Genomic DNA, 25646 nt, shown 5'->3' with positions numbered 1-25646 from the left:
TGTGTGGTTACAAGCCGTCACTGACTTCATTGTTTGTAAACGTCGTCCTAGTTGGTAAAATGCTAATAATACAGTAAGAAAAGTCATTGGAGATCTCATTGCTTTTATTAAACATTCTACGTACTTTACCAAACGTTAGTATGTTGCAATTACTGTACACTCGTACCTGTTAAAGGTGGTGTTCAAAGTGTCGTCCTTGCATCTGGATGCAATACTGTACGCGATTCCGCATTGAGTTTAGAATTCTTTCGAACACACCCTGTTCATTTCGGCATGTTGTGACAGTCAGATTTACCGTCATTATTATTATTATCATTATTATTCATGTATGTAGCGGTAAAAAGACGTGTCGATTCAAAGTGTTGAGTGTTTTCATTTGTAAGATTACATATTTGATTTTTGCCAAGCCGACGGGAGGAACGAGACATTCGCTTGTGTTAAGGGTGAGCACCTGAAGGGTCACGCTTTGCGTGTAAAGCTTAGGAAATTCGACCGTAATGACAAACATTTAAATATCTCGGTTTCCAACGGTCAGATTCATGTGAAACTTATACCAACGCAGCGGCATATGTGCAAGGACGGATGTGTGGAGTTTCGTCACGATCAAGCGACAATTACGGACGCCAGATCAAATCGGTTCTAATTGATCAGTTTGTGGACAGCGATTGCAATTGAGCTATGGGCGACAGCCAGGCGGAGGCTTAATCCCCACAAGTAAACTTCGGACACGGTCCGTCCTAGTTTGGAGACAATAGAGCGTGGTGGAATAACCTCTCCGGAAGCGTCGCTCCAACGTGCGCCTAGCGTCCTTTTTCAAAATCCAAATAAAACGAAGGACATGGTTTTTCGATACACAGTCTTACCGCGATCCTTGTAGTGAGAGCAGCTCCGTGCTAACTCTCCATATACAGTTTTGTCGCGATTCTTGGAACGAGAGCACCTTCGCGCTACCTTTCGTGTACAAGGGACTTGGTTGTGTTGTGCGAACACCAGTGTGTGTGATAGGCAGTAAGTCTACACGAGTGCGCCTACCTCAACCGCTGGGGGAAGTTGAAGCGAAACCGTGTTTCCGTGATTACCTTACGCCATTTATAATTTTTGAGAAACAAGGAACACCGGAAACTATGGCGGGCTAGAGGAAGAAAGGAGATGAGGGCGTTACGTCGATTCGCCAGATGTCAGAAGAAACTACGCCGATGATGCCTATCCGCCGCCATGGAGAGAGAGAGAACGTCGAACGCCGCCCTATTGATACGCCGATGACGCCTACCATCCGCCACGTTGACGCCCCGACGACGCCTACCAGCCGCGACAGAGAGACGTAGAGAGAGATGTTGACGCCCCGACGACGCCGACGACGCCTACCAGCCGCGACAGAGAGATGTAGAGAGAGATGTTGACGCCCCGACGACGCCTACCAGCCGCGACAGAGAGATTTAGAGAGAGATGTTGACGCCCCGACGACGCCGACGACGCCTACAACGACCGCTCAGATGCGACGTCCGAACCGCGCCATACCACGGAGATCCACCGATCCCGAGAGGAAGAGCAGCCGGGGAACTAGGTGTTTGAACACGTTTCGCATCTCCATCGTCGCGACCAAGGAAACCTTCCGTGTGAATAATATGTGTTTTTCAATCGCCCATAACGACGCCAGGATGCACCTCGGAAGCTGAGAGTTGGTAATGTATTCATCTGTGTGATTGTCAGCACGTGACGGCCCGATTGATTTAGAGAACGCCCTTGAAATTCGTCAACATTTTGAAAACGCCCACTAAACTCGAAATTTTATATCAAACTCCCGTCGCGCTTGTCATTTGTAATCTATTCGTCTCAGGTCAATTTTTCTTATTCCTTGTGATATTTTTTTATGATCATAAATTCATTGTTGTTTGTGCTCCTTTGTATTTGTTTAAAGTGCGTACTATTAGAGTAAAGCGCCGCCCGCTTAATTGCATAATCTACTTGAGGTTTGTTCATTTTTATGTGTCAATGCTAGCTATGTCAGGCCGCATGTGTGATCATTTAGTAAAAGTATTTGCCTGGTAATGTGAATTGCTCGTCGCGGCGAAGTGTTTAAGTCCCGCCTGCTAGAGAGTATATGTTTGCGTCGCTCAACGGAGGTTATTTGTTAGGTGTGGAACCACGTGAGGTCTTGTAAAAGGAAAGCGTCCGCCCACGTGAATGTAATTGCCGTTGAGACGCCTTTGTTTATACTGGTCAAGTAATGTATTGTCACCGCGCCGACTAGTTTCTTTTCTAAAAACAAAAGGTGAACTTAAGTAAGGGCTGGCTAGGGTTTAAGTAGCACTGGAGCAAAAAATCACAAATGGCCTGATTAGACAAAAAGTAAGATAGAATTAATTGAGAATGCAATAATTAGGGCTTGTCGTCATAAAACCTGTACATGTCATGTATAATTTCTTGTGTCGATGACCCCATGAGGATTGAATCTGAGAGAGAATGTGAGAGTGCAAGTGTGGGGACCTGTAATGATTCCATTTTTGTTGGTTATGAATAGAATATACTTTTTATTTTCATGTTAATTTTGGGCTATATCATTTTCGTATGCATGTCGCTACCCGTGATTTTCAGGTATGCAGCTAGCCGCTTCCCGGCTACAGGTAAAGAGGTGGTAATTTGAAAGTACATATGTCTTTGTTTTTATTCGATATGGCTTATTACTATGCACTGTTGGTCACCGGTTCCTACACACGAACTTAACCTGGACCGTAACGCTATTTCGCTTGTCCGAGGGAGATTTTGCCGCCTCTATCTAGGTAGTGGTAGCATTTGTTTTCCCGGGCAAGGGAGGGCGTAGCATACAATGTACAATTCTCTGTACTGATTCTATCCATCCTGTTCGATTGCAACGCCACCTCTCGGGAAATGTCCTGTTTTGTAAACAAAGAGCAAACCTTGGAACGCGCAAGGAGTAAAGCACTCGGTGTTTACAAAATGCAATCAGTGACGGCTTGTAACCACACATTCGCAATTATCTCGAAAACGGCTCGTTTGCAGACCCATGTTTACTGAGACTTTTTTGCTTCTATTATCGTGTACTTTCAACTGTGTCGGTTTGCGCTATTACTTATGATACACCCTGTATAAGTAATTTCAAAGTACATGGTGTACACGATGAACCTCCGGGGTTTTGAAGTGATGAGAAATTAAAACGAACATAGCTGCACATTTTTTTGTAATTTTATTGCAAAGATCAACTCAAAAAGTTTCTTACAAGAAATTGCCGCAATTTTATGTGAGGACCTTTAGTGACACGAAGTATGTCTAGCCGCGCTGCAGCACGTCGTCAGGGATGGTATAAATGGCAGCAACAATTCGGTCACGCGAAGCATTCACGTTTGGCACCTTCGTTGAGTAAACTGCGTCCCCCAGAGGAAGAAGTTCAGAGGAATGATATATGGGCTACGTGGTCATCACGCCCGAAAGCGTGTGCTTTCTTCCTCTTGAGAAGACGCCATTGTCACAAAAGCGACGACAGCGCTGCCAAGCATGACGCGCGCGAACTAAAAAAAAATAAAACCACAAACTTGAGCGTATATGGCATCAAATACAAACAACTAGATTGTCGTAACACTATTTTCTGATTTTTAACATTGCGTCGAAACCCCGGAGGTTCATCGTGTACACCCTGTATTTATTTGAGTAAATAATTTCCAAACGTAAGTGTTTATGACGAAACAGATTTTATATTAAAATGAAATTTAAATTGAACAAATTAATTTGCTGTCTCCAACGGCGTGTGTCTTCATTCCCACTGCCATCTCTCAACGTATCCTACAAGATGCATAATAGCATAAATCGTGCATTAATACTTTTAGCCCCATTGACTTCCAAACCATCATCTTGGAGAACATCTAGCAACCATCTCTACGGATGCTGCCTGGAGAAGGGAACGGTGGAAGAAGATGGCGCGCCAGTCACCTGAAAACGTGTCAACACCTGCTCCTCCATATGTATCACACATGAATATTCATACGGCTGCTTCAAAGTCTCAATATGCTTCCTCGGAGATCCGTGCGTTCGCACACACTTGAGAATGTTCCTGCTTGACTGAGGGCAGACGGTCGCGTCTTTCAAATGGCGCCTGTGATCTTAATTTCGCCCTCGAAGGGAAAGAGGAGACGCCCTTCTTAGGGGAAGAGGTGACAAGATTTCCTGTCGTTCTCTCAGGTAAGAACAGGAAGACGCGTCAGCTTCACGTCCACAAGTATCGCGATCAGAGTAATGTTTAGGTGTGGTTTTATCCACCCTGTTAAACGATAAGATTTGTTGGCTAAACTGACTGCAACTGTTCGGCTTTTATCCAGTCGGTTAACCGATCAGACTGGCTGGCTTAAGCGAGAGAGGGACAATTTCCCCTAGGTTCTTCCCTCTGAGGCAGCTGGGAGCACTGTTGCCAACTTAGCTCTTTTGGGATCAGATCTGGCTCTTTCGTGCACTCGTTTGGCTGTGAACTGTGGCACCCGCCCCTGCCTCACTATGATGCTATCACTAGCCCCGGCCCACATAGGCCACCAACTTTTGCCATGCGTATACATTTTGTACGTGGCGTGATATTATTATATTGGTTGCGTCGTCCCACTCCTCTTACGTCCACAGCTACTTTTATATAGCGCCTTGACTGAGGTGAAGATGGCAATATTGTTATCCGGTAATCCCTTATTTTCGATTCATACAGCCATCGATGGATTATTGAGATGGGTGATGCAGTCAGATCTAGCAGCGCCACCCATCCCCCTTGACAACTAAAATTACCATGGGAGGCACTTGATTCAGCCTTCGCAAATCTAGCTCCTTGAAAGGAAACTCTAGCTCAATTTAAGGTGAAATTTGGCTCTTTTATGCGCATCAGGTTTGGCAACACTGCCAGGATGGCCGTAGGAGGCAAGAAGAAATGCATTACGCTTATGGGAGAATTATTTTATTCGTTTTCTTGAGAATATCAAACTTCCGATGGCGGAAAACATATGATCGTGTAGAGGATTCATTGAAGATTATGTTTGCGCTAAAAAATAGTCGAAACTCCCATTTGTTTAGCCGTAACTTGAATGTGAAGTTGTCTCTCCATAAGGAATACATGGGATTCTGTAAATATTTTTCAAACACGGTATCTAGCTTAATAATCAACTTTAAAAACCACTTCCACTTGCAACATGGGGAGAAATTCATACTCTCAAATTCAGCGTGGATTTTATTTTGTAGCAGTGCCCATTCCGGCGATATTTAAATAAATGCAAGCCTGGTGCGAAATTGCCACACCTCACCTTAACTGCAACTGGTCGGATTTATTCAGCCGGTTAACCGATCCGATTGGTTGGCGTAAGATGACTGCAACTGGGAGGGGGGGATTAAGTCCCAAGTTACACTAACATAGGATGCTGAGCACTAAGGGGCATAAGCGTTTGGAGGGTGGGTCGAAATGGCCCGTCGTCACGGTATCTAGTGACATGTGAAACGCAGTTCGAGATAAATTATTTTTGTTTATTGATTCAGGTTATGTTCAGATATAAAAGTGTAAGGTATCTTATTTTGTGGATAAACTTGTATCCGAGCCAGACGTCGGATGTTGGGAAAAGGGTTTTTCTTGAGTGACAGCGGAACTGTCTTTTCGGCTTAGGACATGACATATTTGCACCGACACGGAGATACGAAAGGAATTTTTTCGTCAAGACCGGGCTTCAAGTCAGCGGGCGGTCGAACCCATGTTCACGGATGACCAGGTACACCAGCTGGAGCCCGAGCCTGCAAGGATCGAAGACGCCTCGGTGACCGAGTTTCAAGACAATGGACACAGGTCATTCGCGTCTCCTCCAAAAGCGAAGCCAAGCTACCTGAGCGTGGGTTTCAACGGACAAATTTGATTCTCTTATAAATATACGGTGCTACCATCCCAGACACAGTTTTTACCCGGATTTCACAGAGAGAGCATCTCCGCGCTACACTCTCGCGTGATTATTGTTTTGTGTCCGTGGACTTTGTTTCCTTACGTACCGTGAGTGAATCGCAGATAGAGCGTTACCAGTGTGCGCCTTATTTTGGTGAAGATTACGCGGTGATTTGTTTTTGCCAAGCGTGGACTACATAAGGATGGAGGGCTAAAAAAAGATAGAGAAGGGGGCCGTCGCTCCCCCTGACGCCTGCAACGACGCCGAAGCCAGTCAGCCAACGCCAAAAACGACACCAAAGCCAAACACTGCCCAAAGCCCGAAGGACGTTTTCAGAACGACGCCGATCGAAGCCCGCCACCAGAGAGAGAGATTGAAGGACGACTCCAGAACGACGCTGATCGAAGCCAGAAGGAGAGATTGAAGGACGACTCCAGAACGACGCTTCCAGAACGACGCCGAATTGATGCCCGACACTGGAGAGATTCCTGACCGGCGCGTGACCACGTACATCCGACGCTAGTGGCAAGAGGAACGCCCGAAGTACTAAGGAGGTGCAAGTACACCAGATCGTCGCAATTATTCTTCGTCGCGATCGACCTCGGAGGACAATTTCGCCACAAAGGAACCGTGTGCAAGTCCCGCGTCCAGGAGAGATGAATGACCACGCCATGTAGCAGAGTCTGGTACAGTATACTTCAGAGGGTCTCATGTACATGTAAACGTGTGTCGTTAGTATCAACACCGTACAGTTAACGCCGAAGCCTCACTTATTCGCAAAGTTACTCAGAAAAACCCAAACCTAATTTCCGCGTCTGATAATTTTTGGTATTATTGTAAAAAAAGGGTTATTTCATGTTCAGATGTTCTAATTTAATTGTCTGCATTCAGCGTTAGAAGCTCCATTTCATTTCTTTAATATTTAGTGTAAATTGTCAAAGTGTGCTCCATTTCTTGTGTAACCGACCGCCCCGTCGCGCCATTTAACTTGTCAATAGTTGACTGATGAGTCCCTTTTAATTGTGGAAAGCGTAATTTTTATTGCAAGGTCGTGCGCATGAAATAGTATTATTTGTTGCATAGTGGTTTTTAAGGTAATTTTTGCCCCACGCCGACGATTGATTAGTGTATTCCGGCAGCTGGAGCCAATTAAGTTTTTGCATCACTATGTAATTGAGTAGTTGTTCTCATTGGACGAGAGAGGCTCGTGTGTAAGACCCCCGTCCGAGAAACTTGTATAATGTCGTCCTTACGACTCGACGCACACGTTCATTCGAACGAAAGATTTAACCACGCCGACCCATTGTCTTAGTTAACCGCTTTCCGAGGGCTGGCACTTAAGTTAATTTAAAAGAGCACAGGAGCTGGCAGACAAATGCCCTAAATTCACATAAAGGTTTAAAAATTAAAAGGAATGATATGTTAATGAGATCCATGATTTGTATCCATACTTCACATGTAAAAATACCTCATGTGTGTGAAAGAGAGATAGCGTGAATGTTGTGAGAGTGAGGAGGTTTTGTAAACAGTTGTTGATTGCAATATTTTTTTGTTGTTACAATATATATTCACTTTTTTACCGTTCGTCAGTGTTGTTATTTGACGTTTTTCAGGTACCAGATACTATGCTATTAGTGTTTTATGATTGTTCGAATCTACATATCAAAGGTAAACAAAACAGTGTAACATTTCAAGGTATTAATCTCCGCCTCGCAATAGTAAGACAATAAACGACCGTCTCAGTACCGAACTTGAAAACCTGGACCGAGAGTCACGACCGGTCTCCCGTACCCATAACGACGTTTGGCCCCGTGCTGGGGTATGATTGACACGTCATTTCGGGGATCGTGAGTGCACTCGTTACAACTAAGGGGCATAAGCGTTTGGAGGGTGGGTCGAAATGGCCCGTCGACCACTGGAAACTGACATCGTTTATTTCAAGTTACGAAAAAGCATAAAAGTTGTTATTTGTATTGCGAATAACAGAAATAAACCGAGTTAGTTAATATTCGATCCATAAAAATAAGTGTAAAATACAGGCACTAGGTTTTTCTCTTTCTTTCACATTCTACTATTTAATCTAAATACTAACCACACAAACCATAGTATTGTATAGAGGTCATTAAGGCAAACACATTTTTTTTGTTAACGTTTTTCTGTCTGGTGCTTCATTTCGACGCTACCAGACATCGAAAACAGGATCTTATCCTGAATATTATGAAACCACGCAGCACAGGTCACTAGTGACTTTGCAATTGGTATGAAGAAAATATATGACTTATCCATAAAGAATCAGATATATTTCCAACTTAGCATGTCTTAAGATGCAGCTTAGTGAGGTAAATTTCATTTTTATATGCTAGTTGAAAAATTTACCCAAGTCTCGGGCAGTCTCGTTCTCATCTCCGTAACGGCTTAATCTCGAATGTCTATACGAGACCGAGGCTTGTCTCGGCACCGTTCCTAGAAATAGACGTTCAGTAGAGAACTTAGAAAGGCGGCAAGATCGATATTTATACGTAACTTTCACCAAGGAGAAACTACCATTTTGGATATTCTGCATGTGACTGACTGTCCATGCACGTTCATATTAAATAAACCCCTTCCCCTTTGCAAGCCTTGTGACTTGTTAACGGCTTAATTAACGAAAGCATGAAAGGAATTAACATTCTGTGATTGAAAAAAAAAAAAAGGAATGGGCACTCGCAGACAACAACGTCAGCCTTATGAGGTGGCGCCACGCTCGTTGACGGCAGAGCCATCAACCATCGGTTCGTACAATTAGCACCTGGAGAAAGGAAATTTAGCACCTGGCCATTGCACCACCCTGAGAGTCTGGGTCCATCTCTGTAAACAAGGAGATTCTCTCGCTTCTGCAGAGCTCGAATCTCCGCTGTGTCTGTGAACAAACAAGTGCAGAGCAGTGTTGCCAGATCGAGCAGGATCGCTCATGTCCGACCGCTGTAACACTAGAAGAATTAGAACCTCGTATACGATGGTTGGGAATATTATTTCTGAGCGGGTCGTCACAAAAGATCAGTTCTCATAGTTCATGATTCGTTTCAAGCGAAGACGTTGTAGGCAAAGAGGTGCAGTGAGAGTATGTCACCAGAAATGTTTGTCGTCAAAAACGAGGTTATAATGACACGATGGAACTCGACAGACCTTTATTCTTTGAACATCACAGTATTATATGCATAAAAAGTAATTTTAAAGGCGGATGGCGACGGATACAAAATGTCCTGCAGCGCAACATTACATAATAGACCGAAATCAATCCAAGGCGGGTAGATCAGGTATTGTGAGTAACCTATGACGTCATAAAGCGAATCAAGAGGAAACTGCCGTTGTTGTGGAATCATTAAAAATCAACGAGTATTGAATAGGGCTTAGACTGGCGGAAACTGGAAATCGACCGTCTTTTGTTGAGGCATATTGAATAGGAAAAGTTAGAAGGCAGAAGAGCAGACGCACGCGCCATCTGCCGAGGCAGCTGCAAGGTGCTCTTCAGGTTTGAATATTTCCCACAATTTTGTCATAATCGCAGTGTCGTAACGCAACTGAACACAGCTGTTCAGCACAATTATACTATTTTGATTGTTAGTGCAGAGAATTTCATCCTTCTTCTGCCTACTTATTTCCTCCGGTTCAATTTTCTTTAAGAGGCAAACGGCTTCGACGCTTCTAGTGACATCTATACTCTTGGACTGAAACACGCAATAAGATTTCCATAAATTATGTTAATTTTGAGCACACAAGTCACCAAGCAGCAACTGATAGAAATACCAAATTTTTGGAAGTTGCTATCCCGAAGCAAGAACGAATGAATGAAACTGCAAAGGTAAAGTGCGTCATACACGTGCAGTAAACTGACCAATTAGATTCGTGTTTTGTTCGTCTAGTTACATGCCTCAATGTTGGCTACTAAATAAGACGTACATTTCTATTTGTTCATAATTTCCATGTATCTGTTCGTAGCCCCTTTGTTGTAAAAGAACAAATCCTATTATTAATTACAATTTTAAGAATTATTTTTTAGATATTCCCTTGCATCCGAACAAGACGAGCTGGTCCTTGGAACGATTCGCAAACACAACCTTAACTTCCAATCGATACCCAGCAGCGAACCAGTTCACCACGAACGATTCTCAAGGACGAACAGAAGCTTACCATCGCAATACGCCAAACCAATGCAGTTTCGCTCCACATAATCGGGAGTTTACGAGGACACTGGAGAGATGGCACCACCGTGCATGCAGAATCCATTGGCGCAGGTGCGTCAGTCAACTGTTTCGCAATTTCCATTAATTCCTCAACTGAAGCGAGAGAGTTCTCTTGTAATGTGGTGCATTCATTATGGCATCGGCATCAATGGCCACCGCCCCATAACTACCCTCCTCCTCCCCCTCTTGAACCCATTGGAAAACACGATTGGTTCAGAAATGAACAGCACCGCTCCCCACCCTCCACAAAAATCAAATAACAAAATAGCAACGAAAAACAGATCAATTCCTTCATTCCGACGTTCTGAAGAGAAGCCCATTCTGAACCAATCAACCGCGCTGAAAATCAGGATGGAGAAAGGAGGGGGGGGGGTGATGAATTCGAAGACAATACAATAAATGAGTTTTTTTTTAAAAAAAATCCAAGCCCCTTGTTTAGTGTACGATCATAATTGCGCAGATTGAATACCGAGGGTATTACAACAATGGGACGGCACTTTCGAGTGTTTCCGAGGTCATCCAGTTCCATTTACTTTGAGTCTGCTGCAATGGTTTCAATAACGTCTAAAATGTTCTTCAGAATCTATTCTTCATCCACTGTAAGACCAAAGTTCACGTAAACAAAAGTAGTGAGTAGTTCCCTCTGGCTTGGCCTGAAGTTGTCGAAAATGTAAGCAATGCTAGTACTAACTCATCATTGGACAATACCTGCTCAGAACTTCAACTACAGTAACCAGTATAAATAAATTTCACAACTGCCTACATTAGAGGTACAGTCACCAGCAATAAAACAGGACATCTAGATCCTGATATACTCGCTTCCGTGCATGGCGCTATGAGTGTTGAATAACTCTACGCTGATGACAGAATTGTGTATTGAAGATTTGGTGTTGAAATTCGCTCACCGCCGTAGAGTTAAGCAACACTCATAGCGCCTTGCAGGAAACCGAGTATTGCGGATGGCTGTACAGTAGGGTGGAACGAAAAAAAATATTTTTTTGACAAAAAATCTAATAGTGCGGAAAAGTTACCTTATGATGTAAAAACGACAAAAATAAAATTTGATGGTAATCGGAGCATGCCTGAGTACGATAAAGTCTCATAAATTTGATTTTTTTTTCTCTATTTCAACCTTTTCTCTAGTTTCTTACTTGCGCTATAAAATACAAAATCAAAAAGTTCGTACTTTTATGCCTTTTCATTAATAGAACAAACGTTTTTTGGGGGTTTTAAATTTAATATTTTAATATTTTTTTATCGTCACCATCAATTTAAAAACCCCCAACAACGTTTGTTCTATTAATGAAAAGGCATAAAAAGTACGAACTTTTTGATTTGGGCTGTTATAGCGCAAATAAGAAACTAGAGAAAAGGTTGAAATAGAGCAAAAAAAAATTCAAATTTATGAAACTTTATCGTACTTGCGGCAGCTCAAGACATGCTCCGATCACCATTAAATTTTATTTTTGTCGTTTTTACATCAAAAGGCAACTTTTCCGCACTATTAGAATTACTGTTAAAACAATATATTTTTCTTTCGTTCCACCCTAATGTACACTTTTAACATTCAGCTGACTTCCAGTCACAAATAGAATGACAAGTTTTATACTATTATGCACAATTTCTCAGTCAGTTTCACATATAACTTTACACTCTGATCATGAAATTTTAAAAGGAAAAGAAAACAGTAAATGTACTTAAACCACTCGAAAGTTTCTTGCAGTAAACGATTTTACCATCAACAAGTCTTCAATCACACAATTACAGTTCCCGCGGATGAAGACATCGCCGAAATATTGAACACACCACTAAAAGCTACAACGTAACCAGTCTTCCAGTTGCTTACACGACAGGTTAGTCACATACTGTGGCGCGGCGATGATTAGCGGAGAGTTATGACCATTATGGTAACTGGCAGGAGCGGAAAGTGAGTTGCTTATATTATTGCATCTTACCAAGGCATCTGTTGCCACTACTGAATATCAGGAACAGAAAGCTGGCCGGAATTCACTATCGGATTTGCGAATCGAAACCAGTTGTAAGGTGAAAAAGATCTGGAATCAGGCAAGGATGTCAATGATGGTTTTTCATGAATAGCAATGGATAACTGAATAGCTTGTCCGGAGTCACAAATAAGTAGAAACTGAAAGAACAACCCGATGGTAAAGGAAGAAGACGAAGGTCGAAGATTTGATTGATTAAGTCCACTTTATGCACAGTAAGGCTAATCGGGACTGTACCACTGCGCCATCGTGGAGCTCCTGCGAAGGTTGAAGAGAACACTCCAATAGGAAACCGAGAAAACTTGAAAAAGGAGAAATGAGAATTTATCTATGGAGGGAAGTTGGGTGGGAAGAGATGGATGTGGAAGGCCAAGAAATCATAACAACTGGATGACGAAAAGTTAGTCTTGAAAATATTTAGAACAGAAGGATGAAAGGAAGTTCACCAGGCGAAAGATCAATCAATCATAATAGGAGAATGGATGGGAATGAAAAAGCAAAAATTAAACAGGAGAAATAAGGTAGGTAAGCTATGAAAAACGTGGCAGGGAACAGAAGGTAAGAAGAAGAATTGAGAATGAAAATTCAGAACAGAAGGTAAGTAGTTAGAAGAATTGAGAATGAAAAGTCAGAACAGAAGGTAGGTAGTTAGAAGAATTGAGAATGAAAATTCAGAACAGAAGTTAAGTAGTTAGAAGAATTGAGAATGAAAACATGGCAGGGAACACAGAAGGTAAGTAGTTAGAAGAATTGAGAATGAAAATTCAAAACAGAAGGTAAGTAGTAAGAAGAATTTAGAGGCCTCCCCGATGGCGCAGTGGTAGCGTTGTCGCCTTGTAATCAAGGGCTCCCGGGTTCGATACCCGGTGGAGGCACATAGTGGTTCGGATTCCACTTTAAACCGTAGGTCCAGTCCCGATTAGCCTTACTGTGCATAAAGTGGACTTAAAACACTAAATCAACCAACCAACCAAGAAGAATTTAGAATGAAAACATGGCAGGGAACAGAAGGTAAGTAGTCAGAAGAATTGAGAATGAAAACCAGGCAGAGAGAAAGGAAGAGCAAAGCACAACAGAAAGATACAGAAGAAGAAATGAAAGATCGGAAATAAGGTATTGAAGACACAAGGTGCTGAAATCGTAAAGAAGCTCTTACACGAACCATAGATACAATACTTTTTGAGTTCCGACAACAAATGTAGTACATAACAAATAACAATGCAGCGCCTCATTAAACACAGGAACAAGAAGTCAAAAGAGCTTTGAGCACAAACAGCTTGGATGCTCGCATCCGTTTCCATGGTCCCAATCGGCGCAGCACATATGTCGCTCCTCGAAGTGAGGCCTCACCTGCACCCCTCCCCCTTTCCCCTCCCCCGTGCACAGCAACCGCAGAATCCTTTCACATGTGCTAATTCCTCGTCCGTGGGGCACAAACAAGTTCTTCATTTGCATAGAGCAAGCAGGTGGCTCGTGCGAAACAGAAGACGACCGAGGGGGTTAGGGGGAGGCGGGGGACAATGGCAAATGAAACGCTGCGGATCTTTTTCTCGTGGATAAGCTTCGCAGCGCACACAGGAGTAAAAAAAAAAACAGGTAGCAAGAAACAAAAAACAATCAGACTCACCTAGACCGTCTCGTTGTGGGATCCTTCATCACCATAACTTCCGTGATTTCGCCGTATTTACTGAAATATTCTCGAAGGCTTTCTGCAAGGAAATAAGAAAGACAAGTATTAGTATCTGTGTGCATTACATACGTATTGACATGTGAATGTTTTTTCATGTTTTCATGTGTCTACACATAAAAAAAAATAAACGAATCAACTGATTCAAAATAAGGGCGTATAGCTGTAGATACATTACACACTGAATATGCACTCAAGTATGGTCTCTTTCTTCTCTCTTCTCTCTCCCTCTCTCTCTCTGTCTTTCGGAGAGAGAGACAGAAGAGAGAGTGGGAGAAAGGAGAGAGAGAGAGAGAGAGAGAGAATTAGAGTAGTACTTAGATCACAGAAATTTATCGAAGAATTTATAAATTTACTTCCAAATAAAACAGAGTTCTTCTTGGAATCTTAAAAAAAAATGTTTAAACATAATTAGGGCAGTGGTGGCCCAATCTGAAGTGTGTCAGGCTGAAACCCTGTGCGTGCTGAGTACATTTCAAGCCGCAACTGGTCGGCTGATCTCCCAACTCGGCATGGAGGAGTGAGGTCCGTAGGTAAGGCAGGCCCTGGCCCTCACGGGCCGTTGTGCCACGGGTTATTACAATCTCTGTCTCGGTCTCGTCCCGATTTTACAGGCATCTGTCTCGCTCCTGTCTCGACCCCTGCACCCCCCTTTTTATTTAACCTGTTTAACCATTCCGTTCATCAGCATCTTGCCCCTTTCTATGTTTTCTGTGGAAACCTTCGCCTCGTCTGTTGTCCGGACCGGGAGCGCATTTATTCCACGCCCTGCAATTCTAAGATTTATGCCCCCCTGTTTCTGCCTCGCATAAGCCGCCAATAAATTTCGCCCCGCCGCCAGAAGGGGGAGCATTACATCACAGGCATTCTCCTCGCCGGCGACAAGAATACGAAGAGGTGGGCGTTTTGTCCGGAGGAAGAGGAAGAAAAGACCTTCTGCACCTTCTCCGGAATTCTTAGAGGAGGAGAAGCTAGATGCGTTTCTTTCTCGCTTTTTCTTCCTTTTTTACGTCGCGTGTTTCTGCATCACCAGAGCGCGGAGATGTAAATGAAAGCACATAGTGTTCATCAGTCCTTCTTTCAGTAACTTAGCATTTTAGGGTGGTAACCAGTGGCGGCGATTGAGTTCCAAAATCGGGGGGCAAGGTGGCAAAACTTGGGGGGGGGGCAATGACCGTATATTTCCCTTTGTATATATGATTTAGCATAGTGCGGGGGCAAAAGTGGCGAAAAGTGGGGGGGGGCAACTGCCGCCCCCCTAATTGCCGCCACTGGTGCTAACCAACTAAAATTTTGGAACTGGAAATTGTAGACGATATCCATACCAAGTCAAAGCTCTGCCATAGCCTATACAAGATGGCTTGGTTTGATATTTAAAAAAACTTTATCAGAACTAAATTTGTTTTACTAAGCGACTTCTTCAGACGTACTACCCGATTGTTTATAGTAATTACCTAGCAGTGGCACTTTGAAACAGTAATCCTAAAAAGGTCAATGCCAGGAAAAATAGCAAAATGAGGAGGACTCACCACTAAAGAAACTATACGTACCCCCTCTCCCTCCCTCCTGGGCGCTGTTACCAAGTCAATCCATTTAGTGACAATTGTAGCCCTGTGATGCCTGGTTGCATATATATTCAGAATAAAATTCGCGTCGAAATGAGGCATCAATCAGAAAACTTCATCGACAAAACTATGATTCGAAGACATCTATTCGACGTGAAAATGTGTGTCGTAGTACACAATTTATGCTGTGTATATACTATATACATTTCGAGTCTCGAGACCAGGTTGTCGAGACCGAGACGGGCATTTACAGCTCGAGTTGAATTGAGTTTTAAGTCCATCCCATGCACAGATAGACAAATCGGTCCTGGAACTACAGCTCAAAGTGCCGAACCACTATATGTGCCTCCAGTAGGTATCGAACCGGAATCTCTTGATTACAAGGAGGCGACTTGAGCACTACTTTATCGGGGAGGCATTTACAACTCCAGACGAAACTGAAACTGCCAAGTCTCACCTTGCCTATACTGAGCGCAGCCCCAACTGGCAGCTAACCTACACTGGCTGTCCACCCATCGTCTTCGGAGGGTGTGCGCCTCGATGAATGTCAACAACCTCAGCGCTTTCTCGTTACCACGCTGCCAAGCGTACGCCTGTTTTTATCACCTTGTTTGTACAGTGTTAATCCAGTAACGGCGCTGATCAGTACATTTGGCAACATGTTGTGTTGTGCATCCGACGCTCATTTGTTTCGTCCCGCCAAGAACTTTCGGTGCCTCGTGACACGAAAATGCCCGATGTCAGTCGAAGATAATTCAACTGATCGTTGATTCGTTGTATCCCAGCCGCTAGCTGGAAATGCAAGCAGTATAATCCTAATCCTTGCCTTTGTATAAGTTCGATGGAAAATAAATAAAATGTTACACAAGTATATTTTGATTACTTAATTTTAGCAGTTGCGCCTCACTTTGAATACATCATTGCTGGTAAAAGGTTCAGGACCAGTAATGTGCCGTGCCGTAGACTATAAGTTTACGTTTACATGCGTTGTATACACGTAATCTACGCGTAGATAACATTTGGTTGTAGTTTACATAGACTACGTAGACAATCTAAAGTACATTAAAATATTTTTTAAGACTTTCATGAAAGGAAAGTGACATCTTGAACTATATTTGTTCCTAACGACCTGACAAGAATCCTATTTACAACAAAATATCTCTCTTCTCGAAAGAAAATAAATCGTATGCAAAAAGAAAACAACAGATGGCAGTCGTGATGCAAATTAGCCCTTTTCCCACAAAACACTAAAATATTTCCTACGTTAGGCTTTTTTCCTAGGTGAGAAATTGTTCGAAATTGAAAGGAAGAGTATATAAAAGGCTTCTCTCACACATTAGCAACTGATACGCAGTATAATTTTGTTTTACTTATACAGCGCCCTTAGCTAAGTTTTCACCTTTCGTCATGTTGTTTACATAGATTACCTTATCTACGTGTATAAAATAGTCTACGTGTAGACTATCGTTGTTTACACATCTCTGTTCAGGATAGATGGGACTGGAACATCAAAGCGTGGTCATAAACACAGTTCCAACGAGAGCAGCCGTAAGGTGAAGGGCACGGAAGAGTTCGCGGCAGCTGCAAATTCTCGCCGGAGGAGGTCAGCGGGTACACGTAAATGTGGTCGCCGACGGCAGCGGACTCTGGCGGCGTAACAGCGCGGAGTCGCGTGGCGCTGGCTTCTGGCACACGACAGCCATTACAAATCCTCCATATTTCAGGCTTCTTCTGGTGGCACCGGGCCAAAGGGGGAAGGGGCGGGCGAAGAAGACAATTGTCGCTGGGCGGAAGGAGTGAGTGACAATGTTTCCGCGTCACCAGTGGTTGAATTTTATGGCGACCGGGATTGTAAAACTGGTTCTTCTGGTCGGCGCTTGAATGGGAACCAGAAGCAGCCAGGTTCACGACGTGACCTGCGTTGGGAAGTCCCCCAGGGGGAAGGGGGGGGGAGAGAATAAACAAACAAAACCCGTGCTACGGATCATCCTCTTCTTCAGTTGGGGGTATTGAACGCGACTGTCGACTGTTTCGCAATCGCTTCGACTGCACGGGCCGATGTTTCAGGGGAAGGGAGGGGGATCCTCCCGGTAAATGCTAACGGGATGCTTCCCGTTTCGCCTAAAGAGTCGGTGATGGTTTTCCAAGTACACTTTCCACCCGGAGTGTAATCGGTGGCTGGATGTGTACCACTGAGTATCGAACCAGGGACACTCCGGTCATAAGTCCGACTATGGTATAGTTCATACTCGAGATTTCTTATTTGTGCACATACACCTGTGGATGGGACAAAATGGTGAAATGATGAAACCCATGCGTGCAAATGCACGAAAAATTTAAGACAAAATAATGTTAACGGGATCAGAACCACTACTCAATGTGTCTCCACCAAAGATCGAATCCAGGACCTCTTCGTTACAGGACGACATCATTATCACCAATTCATCCGGGATACCGGTGGATTGAAAAGTTCGTGGCCTGACCTAGAAAATGAGAAGATATTTGGATAAGTTATGTTTTATTTTTCCACGTAATCCCCCTCGAGGGAGATACATTTACGCCACCTCTCCGGTAACGCTGCTATACCACTTTTAAAAAATGATTCCTCAAGGTCTGCAAAATACCCCAGTACAGCACTTTTCACCTCTTCATCCGAAGAAAATCGCTGATCCCCCAAAAACTTTTTCAGGTTTCCAAACAGGTGAAAGTCCGAGGGAGCCAGATCAGGCGAATAGGATGGGTGCGGCAACAGTTCGAACCCACAGGAATGAATTTCTGCCATGGATGCAAGGAACGTGTGAACGCGCACATTATCCTGGTGGAACAACACCTTTCTTCGCAGCATTCCTGGCCTCTTAATTTTAATTTCCAAGCGTAAACGTCGCAGCAGGGTGCAGTAGTATTCAGAATTGATAGTCTTTCCTTTTTCCAAGAAATCGATTAAGATAACGCCCCTAGCATCCCAGAATATTGATGCCATAACCTTGTTTGCCGACAAAACCTGTTTGGCTTTCTTTGGGGTAGGAGATCCTTGTCGTTTCCATTGCTTTGATTGTTGTTTTGATTCCGGTGTATGATGGTGTACCCATGTCTCGTCCATAGTCACAAATCTGCCAATGAACTCCTCCGGATCACTTTCAAACAGTTCCAAACAATCACGGGAAAGGGTGAGTCGAGTGCGTTTGTGTTCAACTGAAAGCAACTTGGGTACCCATCTCGCAGACACCTTAGAAAACCCTAAATCGTTCACGATAATGTTTTGTGCTCGCTCATAGGAAATACCCACAGTCTCAGCTATCTCACGGATTTTGATTCTGCGGTAACTCAAAATCAGGTCACAAATTTTATTGACATTTTCTGTTGTGGTCGACGTTGCAGGCCTGCCACTGAGGGGGTCATCTTCAATGCTGTATCTTTCACGCTTAAATTCACCCACCCACTTTTTCATCATGGAATACGAGGGCGCGGAGTCTCCAAGCGTCTCTACCATGGTTCTGCCATGGCTGTGCCATGGTTCTGCCCTCAGAAAATGCACTTGCTTCGCCAAAATATAAAGTTAAATTAATACATTTACGAACAGTGAGATTCCAATCTCGCAAGCATTCGAACTTGCGGCCGCCTCAATCCCTGTGCCGGATCCCCAGCTGTTCCACTTGCTCCGGGCTTTCCGAACCAGCATAGAGTGCCCTTTGCGCAGATGCATGCGCGAAGGCATGAAAAGGTCTCCGCAGGAAACGGTGATGGAGGTGGTAGCCATAAGACAACCAACCGTGCCCATTTTCGGCTGGCACGACGCGAGAGCTTTCGCATTGTGTTGACATAGTTGCAAACTTCATAGACAAATGACTAATGCTGACCGATTTGTGATACTCGTTGGAGAAGTAATTCGCGAGAAAGATACTTCCCTGCCTACTTGCGAAGAACGAACGCAATATCTTCCCAAATTTATATAATAATTTAGATAGATGCTTCTAAAGAGCCATGAAGACTTTCTTATTATCGATTTTTTCCTTAAGAAAAGGTATAGGCTATACCTTGCTCTCACGCACACAGACACACACGTGTTGCAACTGACGTTGATAATATTGAAGACATTTTCTATAAAAAAGAAGTGTCTAAATATCAAAGGGAATTCGCATCACCAGGCGATTGTTTACTTTAATATTTGTAAAAAATCTCTCGGAAAATCTATATAAGAATTTCATTTGGAGATATAATTCAATTTTTTGCATTGAATTTTAAAAATTGTAGATCCACAGTTCATTTAGCAGATAATCATATATTAGTTGTTAGTAACACCGATTGTTGATGTATCGTCTGCCGTGATGGGGTTGCAAATTATAAAGAAAGCAAGGCGAGAATACCGTGTTCGACTCAGTGTCTCTAAATGTTGTAAAGTGAAGTGAGTTAAAATTTCTGGGTGCGTCGGCTCTAAATGTTGTGATTTCTTTCTAGTGAAGTGAAAGTGTCCGATGGTGTGTGAAAGGAAGGGTAGTGACTGAAGATGAGTCAGATCAGAGCATTATGACATACACAGTTTTCCAAGGTACTATATGATATTAAATTATTAAATTAAAAGTTAAACAACTTGGCCGTCCCACGCCTGATTTAGACATCAATTCTATTTTTTTAAAAAGTGGTAAAGTTGACAGGCATCGAAATTTTAATCGTTGCATTTCTTTCCTAGAAATTCTGGCCGAGCTCCGTGCACGACGCCAGGGATCACGGTTTTGAATCCTGGCCTGGCAATGGGTGTTCCTTGTGAGTGTTCTCCTTATCTTTGCGATTAGCCAAAAGTAAGTAAAATAAACCAATCTTAGGAACTCTGAATTTTTGACTGCAATTTTAGTAAACAAAGTTATATTAAAATTACCTCTTTCATTAGATTTCTATGACATATGATAGCGATTTTTTTTTCGATTTCTTGATCACGTTGGCAGTACCCATCACACCAGCTGCCAGCCGCCACTGCTTGTCCGTATTTGATACAAACTTTCAGGTCGGGGATTCCTCCAATAGCATGCCTGTGGCGCTGTAGTATCGAACAATAGATATACCTAGTCCTTCCTTTCTACTTTTGTGCGCACCAGATCAAGCAGTCACGCCATCAACTTCGAAGGAGATAGCCGATGTGAATGGTTCTTACAGGGATCTGTTTCCACAGCACGTGGACGGAACAGCAAGTCAGACGAGAATGTCCTTGAAATGTACCCGCGCCCTCGCACTATTGGAGGTTGGTAAGATATTGGACGATCCTTCCAGTCAGACGAAGATGGCCTTGAAATGTACCCGCGCCCTCGCATTATTGGAAGCCGGGAAAATATTGGACGATCCATCCAGTCAGACGAGGATGTCCTTGAAATGTACCAGACCCTTCGCACTATTGGAGGCCGGGAAAATATTGAACGATCCATCCAGTCAGACGAGGATGTCCTTGAAATGTACCAGACCCCTCGCACTATTGGAGGCCGGGAAAATATTGGACGATCCATCCATTCAGATGAGGATGTCCTTGAAATGTACCCGCGCCCTCGCACTATTGGAGGCCGGGAATATATTGGACGAACCATCCAGTCAGACGAGGATGTCCTTGAAATGTACCAGACTCCTCGCACTATTGGAGTCACGGAAGATATTGGGTGATCCATCCAGTCAGACGAAGATGTCCTTGAAATGTGTCCGCGATCTTGTACTACTGGAGCCCGGTAAGTTATTGGGCGATCTCACCCAGTCGGACAGGAGAGTCCTTGCGCCCACGGCATTGAATTATGGGCGATCACACCCGGTCATACGAGGATGTCCTTGAAATGTATCCACAATCAAATCTTACTGGAGGTAAGAAATACACTGAACCTACTACTGTTACTGGCTTTCCCGCTTTTTTCGCTAGCATCAACAGTCATCCTTGAGCCAAGCCAAGCTCTTCCAGATAAGATGTTGGGAAACTCCAAGGTCTTCACTTAATAAGTTAGCTCCTCTCATTTTGCATCGCGGCTCCATAACAAAGTAAGACGTAAGAAACCTGCGAGGGGAGCTTAAGTGCCGTCCCTGTTGGTTTTTAACTAATGGCTTCGATCCCAAGCAACACAACCACCCAGACCCCTGTAAATTTGTGGACACTCATACACAATCAATCAGGCGACTAGGCAATTAGCAACCTTAATCGAGGCTATCGATGGAGACTAATGGATGGAAGACTGGTCCTTTTGGAGGGCGGGGCTGAAGAGGGCAGCGCCTATCATCTGCAGTAGCGACACAATTGTACATCCATCCAAGACAAAGGGTATTAAATACATTTTTTTCGAATATTTCTCTGCTTTCAAAAATCCCTATTCAGAAGTCCGTTTAGTACATTCAAGTAAATCTTCCGTGTGGTTTTCTTTCGCTGTTTTCTTGATAACTGTAATAGTTTCCTGCTGCCGCAAGCATGTATTTGCGACATCTGAAGTCTTGCTTCGACATTTCATCAGATTCGAACACAATTCTAGTTTCGTTATGTCCCATGCTTTGAAGGTCGTGTGCGTAACTTGATTGTTTTTAAAATACTTACCAACCCTTAATGCATACCCCGAGTTTGTGATTTCTTCATTTACGATTATTTCAAGGTAAATTTGAATCAACGTAACGTGAACATTTTACGTATCCCTAAGCTCTCTCTTTTCTGAGCCGTTGCGTTGATAACGGTGTGTTATCTCCTGAAGTAGTCACTCCGTACACACTGAGAGGGTTATTGGGACGAAAGTGAAAAGAATATGTTATAATACTATTAGATACCTCTGTATCTGGGAAAAAAGACAACTGGTGTCATATATTATGTCCACGATTGTTTCTGAACAAGAGATAATTGTTAACCTGAAGGACAGGCAACCCATTTAACTTTCGTGCGTTTCAGGGTTGCAGTAACGCCAGGGTCAATGTTATGTCTTCTTGAACTCGAAAACGCAGAGCTTCTTTATTTGGCTGCGAACCCAAAGGACCAAGGCTTAACACTATCCCGAAAAAAACAAAACTATTTCGAAAACAAACAAAAACTATCCCGAAAACAAACCGAGACCATCGTAAAAAAAAAAAAAAAAACCATCGCGAAAACAAATAAAAACCATCGCCAAAACAAACCAAACCTATTCCGCAAACATACCAAAACTATCCTCAAAACAAACAAAAACTATCCCGAAAACAAACCGAAACCATCGCGAAAACAAACAAAATTATCCCGAAAACAAACCAAAAATATCGCGAAAACAACCTACGCTATCGCGGAAAAAAACGAAACAATCGCGAAAAAACAAAGATTTATCGCGAAAACAAACTAAATAAAGAGCGATAATGGTTCCCACATATTCAGTGCACACGTTTGGGACACAAAAGGCTTAAAAAGAAAGAAAAAAAAGAGAGGCGACTGCAGCGCCCGTAACTTGGCAGCGATTTGAACCGGAATTAGCACCATTGTCCCGCACCGCAGATAACGCTAGGGGACGTGGAATTTCCCGACCCCGCGACGACAAAATTTACAGCCCGCTGTATAATATTCGCTCCCACATTTACTGCGCGGTTGTATATTCTGTGTACAAAGCCCCGTGGTGCTCGCAAGATCGTATTGCGCGCAGCTCGTAAGCCGGTAATAAGTCTCGTATAGAGCAAAGCACCGCGTTTGATATTACGCTGCGGGATGTAATGGTGGTTTATACCCCTACGTACACGATCTTCTAATTCTTCCAGACCGCTCACCTCCCACCCCCCGTTCCCTTAAAACAACAGAGGAAATTCCGTGCTGGGGTCATTTATTAAACAAGAGAGATGTCGTGGTGCGGTGGTCCTGTACTGAAGAACATCGCAATGCTAAAGTTTTCAAGCTTCTCAGTATACACAATTATTTGAGCTGATTGGTAATGTCTAATTCGGACAGCACTGAAAACTTACCATGTGCTTAGGTGACGTTACATCGTTTCAAGAGGTGTAAAGGTACTCAGGTGTCGATCTCTCTTCCACGAGGTGAATGTCGAAAAACCTCTACGATAATCCAATCTGTTCAGACCTCCTTCTAGAGCATCTAGTAAATTTTCGCGTGGTTTACTTTCGTTGTTGTTGTCTAGACACCCATGACAGAAGTATTGTTTTTGTTTCAAGTCCACTTTATGCACATAAACGCTAATCGGGACTGGACCAACAGTTTAAAGTGGGATCCAAACCACTGTGCAATGCGCCTTGACCGGTTTTCGAACCCGGGCACCTTGATTATAAGGCGACGACGTTACTACTATGCCATCGGAGAGGCCACAGACATCAGTGATAGGAAATAAGCTTACAATGCCACGAAGCTATAGCAAATACCTAGACAATACCGAAAGCAACCAATGCTTCTGGAAGGAATTCTCAACGAACGTAATTGTTCATCATTTGGAATAGAACAGGCGTTACTCGAAAACAACTTTATTTTTAGGCGGAGGACAAAGATTCAGCGCGGCCTTTATTGTCCCTTTAAACAAACTTATCTTGTATTAATGGATGCATGTAATCAGGTATATGCTTTGGTTTGTAATTATACGAAAATTACAACGATTTACTTTGTTGCAGGACGTCTGTCTTAACAAATCCAACCAATCTTCATTTCAAACTTTCGGATGAGAGAGCTCCAAAATAAGATGACCTCCTGAGATTGAAATTAGCTGAATATGAACGTTCTTTTCAATCGACCTTTTACTTCTAGGTTAATCTTGACGATGATGGGGGATGAATGATGATTATATGGAATTGATGAAGAGTCAAGCATAAAGCAACACTCACGATTTGTACTGACTCTGACTCATACAACTTTTTCAACTTCTTCAGGCACTGCACTTGTGATTTGTCTGATGATGCAACACAGTGAACTGAGATGCAAGAAAAAAAGGCAGATAAATTGTTCAATAATTAGGTTCGAGATGGACCTTGGACCAGTCTCAGCAGACTGTTTAGAAAATGCACATGTCAAATTTGGAATGGGGGACTACACGAAAAGATCTGATCAGCTGTACAACTTCTGAATAATCTTCTTTTCAATGGATCTTCATCTGCGTCTTCTCAAGCTCATCCGATGGTTACGTTACTTACTCATCAATCATTCTCTTGCAGACGTACTATTGTAGTTTTCTTCTCTTCCCTTTTTCTTCTTGTTCCAGTCTTCTGCCAAGGTCTCAACTTCTCTGTAGTTTTCGTTCTATCCTAAATGGAATGAGATTCTATACTTCCATGGCTCCAAGGATTGTTTTCAGTATTCCGTTGTCTCTGATGGCATGTCAATCTTCTTTCGACAATTCGGTCTATCCATTTGGCATTCAACACTGACCAAGTTTCGCGCCCATGCTACGTATTATACGCAAATATGTTCCTATATTTCAAGTACTTGAAGCAAACCGTGCGGAATATCTACTCCAGCTTCCAATGTTTACCCCAACGCTCTTGCCCTGAAACAGGAGAAACATCACGTGAAATTTCCTGCAAGACGATTTCACTCCTCACTACTAACGTTAAGAGCGTCCTTCTTTGCGTTTGGTTCGGTCGCCGGAAAGCTCTCTCACCCTGTACACACTGGCGCTCATGAATTTATTAGGACTCGTGCAAAAACCATCCACCAGTTCATAATTTCAATTACTAGCGCGCGGCGGAGAGTGGGCAATGGGTCGGAACTGATCGACGGTGCTGCTATCTAGCGAACAGGAAGCGCGTCAAACTTTCCTTTCGTTCAGCAAGGTATTGGGTTACTGAAAATAGTGCCATCGTGCGGATGGGCGCCAAGGTAGCGAGAAGAAGGTAGTAGCTGTCGAGGGCGTGAAATCCAGAGTGGTCAAGTTACAGGGCGAAATGTTTGGAAAATACAAATATAGTCACTTCACCGTCCTGGAAGATTACACATAAATGGTTAACCCCACACCATTGTATGTAATGTAATGTATTTACAACATCACTGTGCATTCCAGTACAGAATTACAGTTGCAAAGAACATTATTCTTTTATCTCTTTACGTTTATCAGTATTTATTTTCTAACGTCTCAAAAGAAATCAGCCTGTAGGCCTCTCAGTTCTTCGTTTTCGAGATACGAAACATTGGAACCATCTTGTGGCGAGTTGATCGTCCAAAACTCCGAACGCACACGAAGCAAGGAAAAAAAGTGACCTTGAACCATTCGTTTACAGATCAGTTTGTATGCAGGAATGATTTTCCGTCAAACGGCAGGGGCCGAAATGCAACTGCAGTCATCGAAAAGGTCTGCTGCTGTATC

At 43.2% G+C, this 25646-nt stretch overlaps 1 protein-coding gene across 16 annotated transcripts in view; it reads right to left on the bottom strand.

Moving 5' to 3' along the window:
* Nucleotides 1–25646, bottom strand: part of Rbp6 (RNA-binding protein 6) — a 1060856-nt gene that overhangs the window by 793265 nt on the left and 241945 nt on the right. For all 16 annotated transcript variants that reach the window (XM_083128271.1, XM_083128266.1, XM_083128274.1 and 13 more), the window contains exon 3: nt 13763–13844. In XM_083128271.1, the coding sequence (XP_082984397.1) occupies nt 13763–13844 (82 nt within the window). The remainder of the gene's footprint in view (nt 1–13762; nt 13845–25646) is intronic.

Source organism: Lepisma saccharinum, chromosome 9 (genome assembly GCF_977018435.1).
Source record: "Lepisma saccharinum chromosome 9, izLepSacc3.1, whole genome shotgun sequence".
Classification (NCBI taxonomy): domain Eukaryota; kingdom Metazoa; phylum Arthropoda; class Insecta; order Zygentoma; family Lepismatidae; genus Lepisma; species Lepisma saccharinum.
The sequence above is the reverse complement of the archived record's forward strand: the minus strand, read 5'-3'. Positions and strand labels throughout refer to the sequence as shown.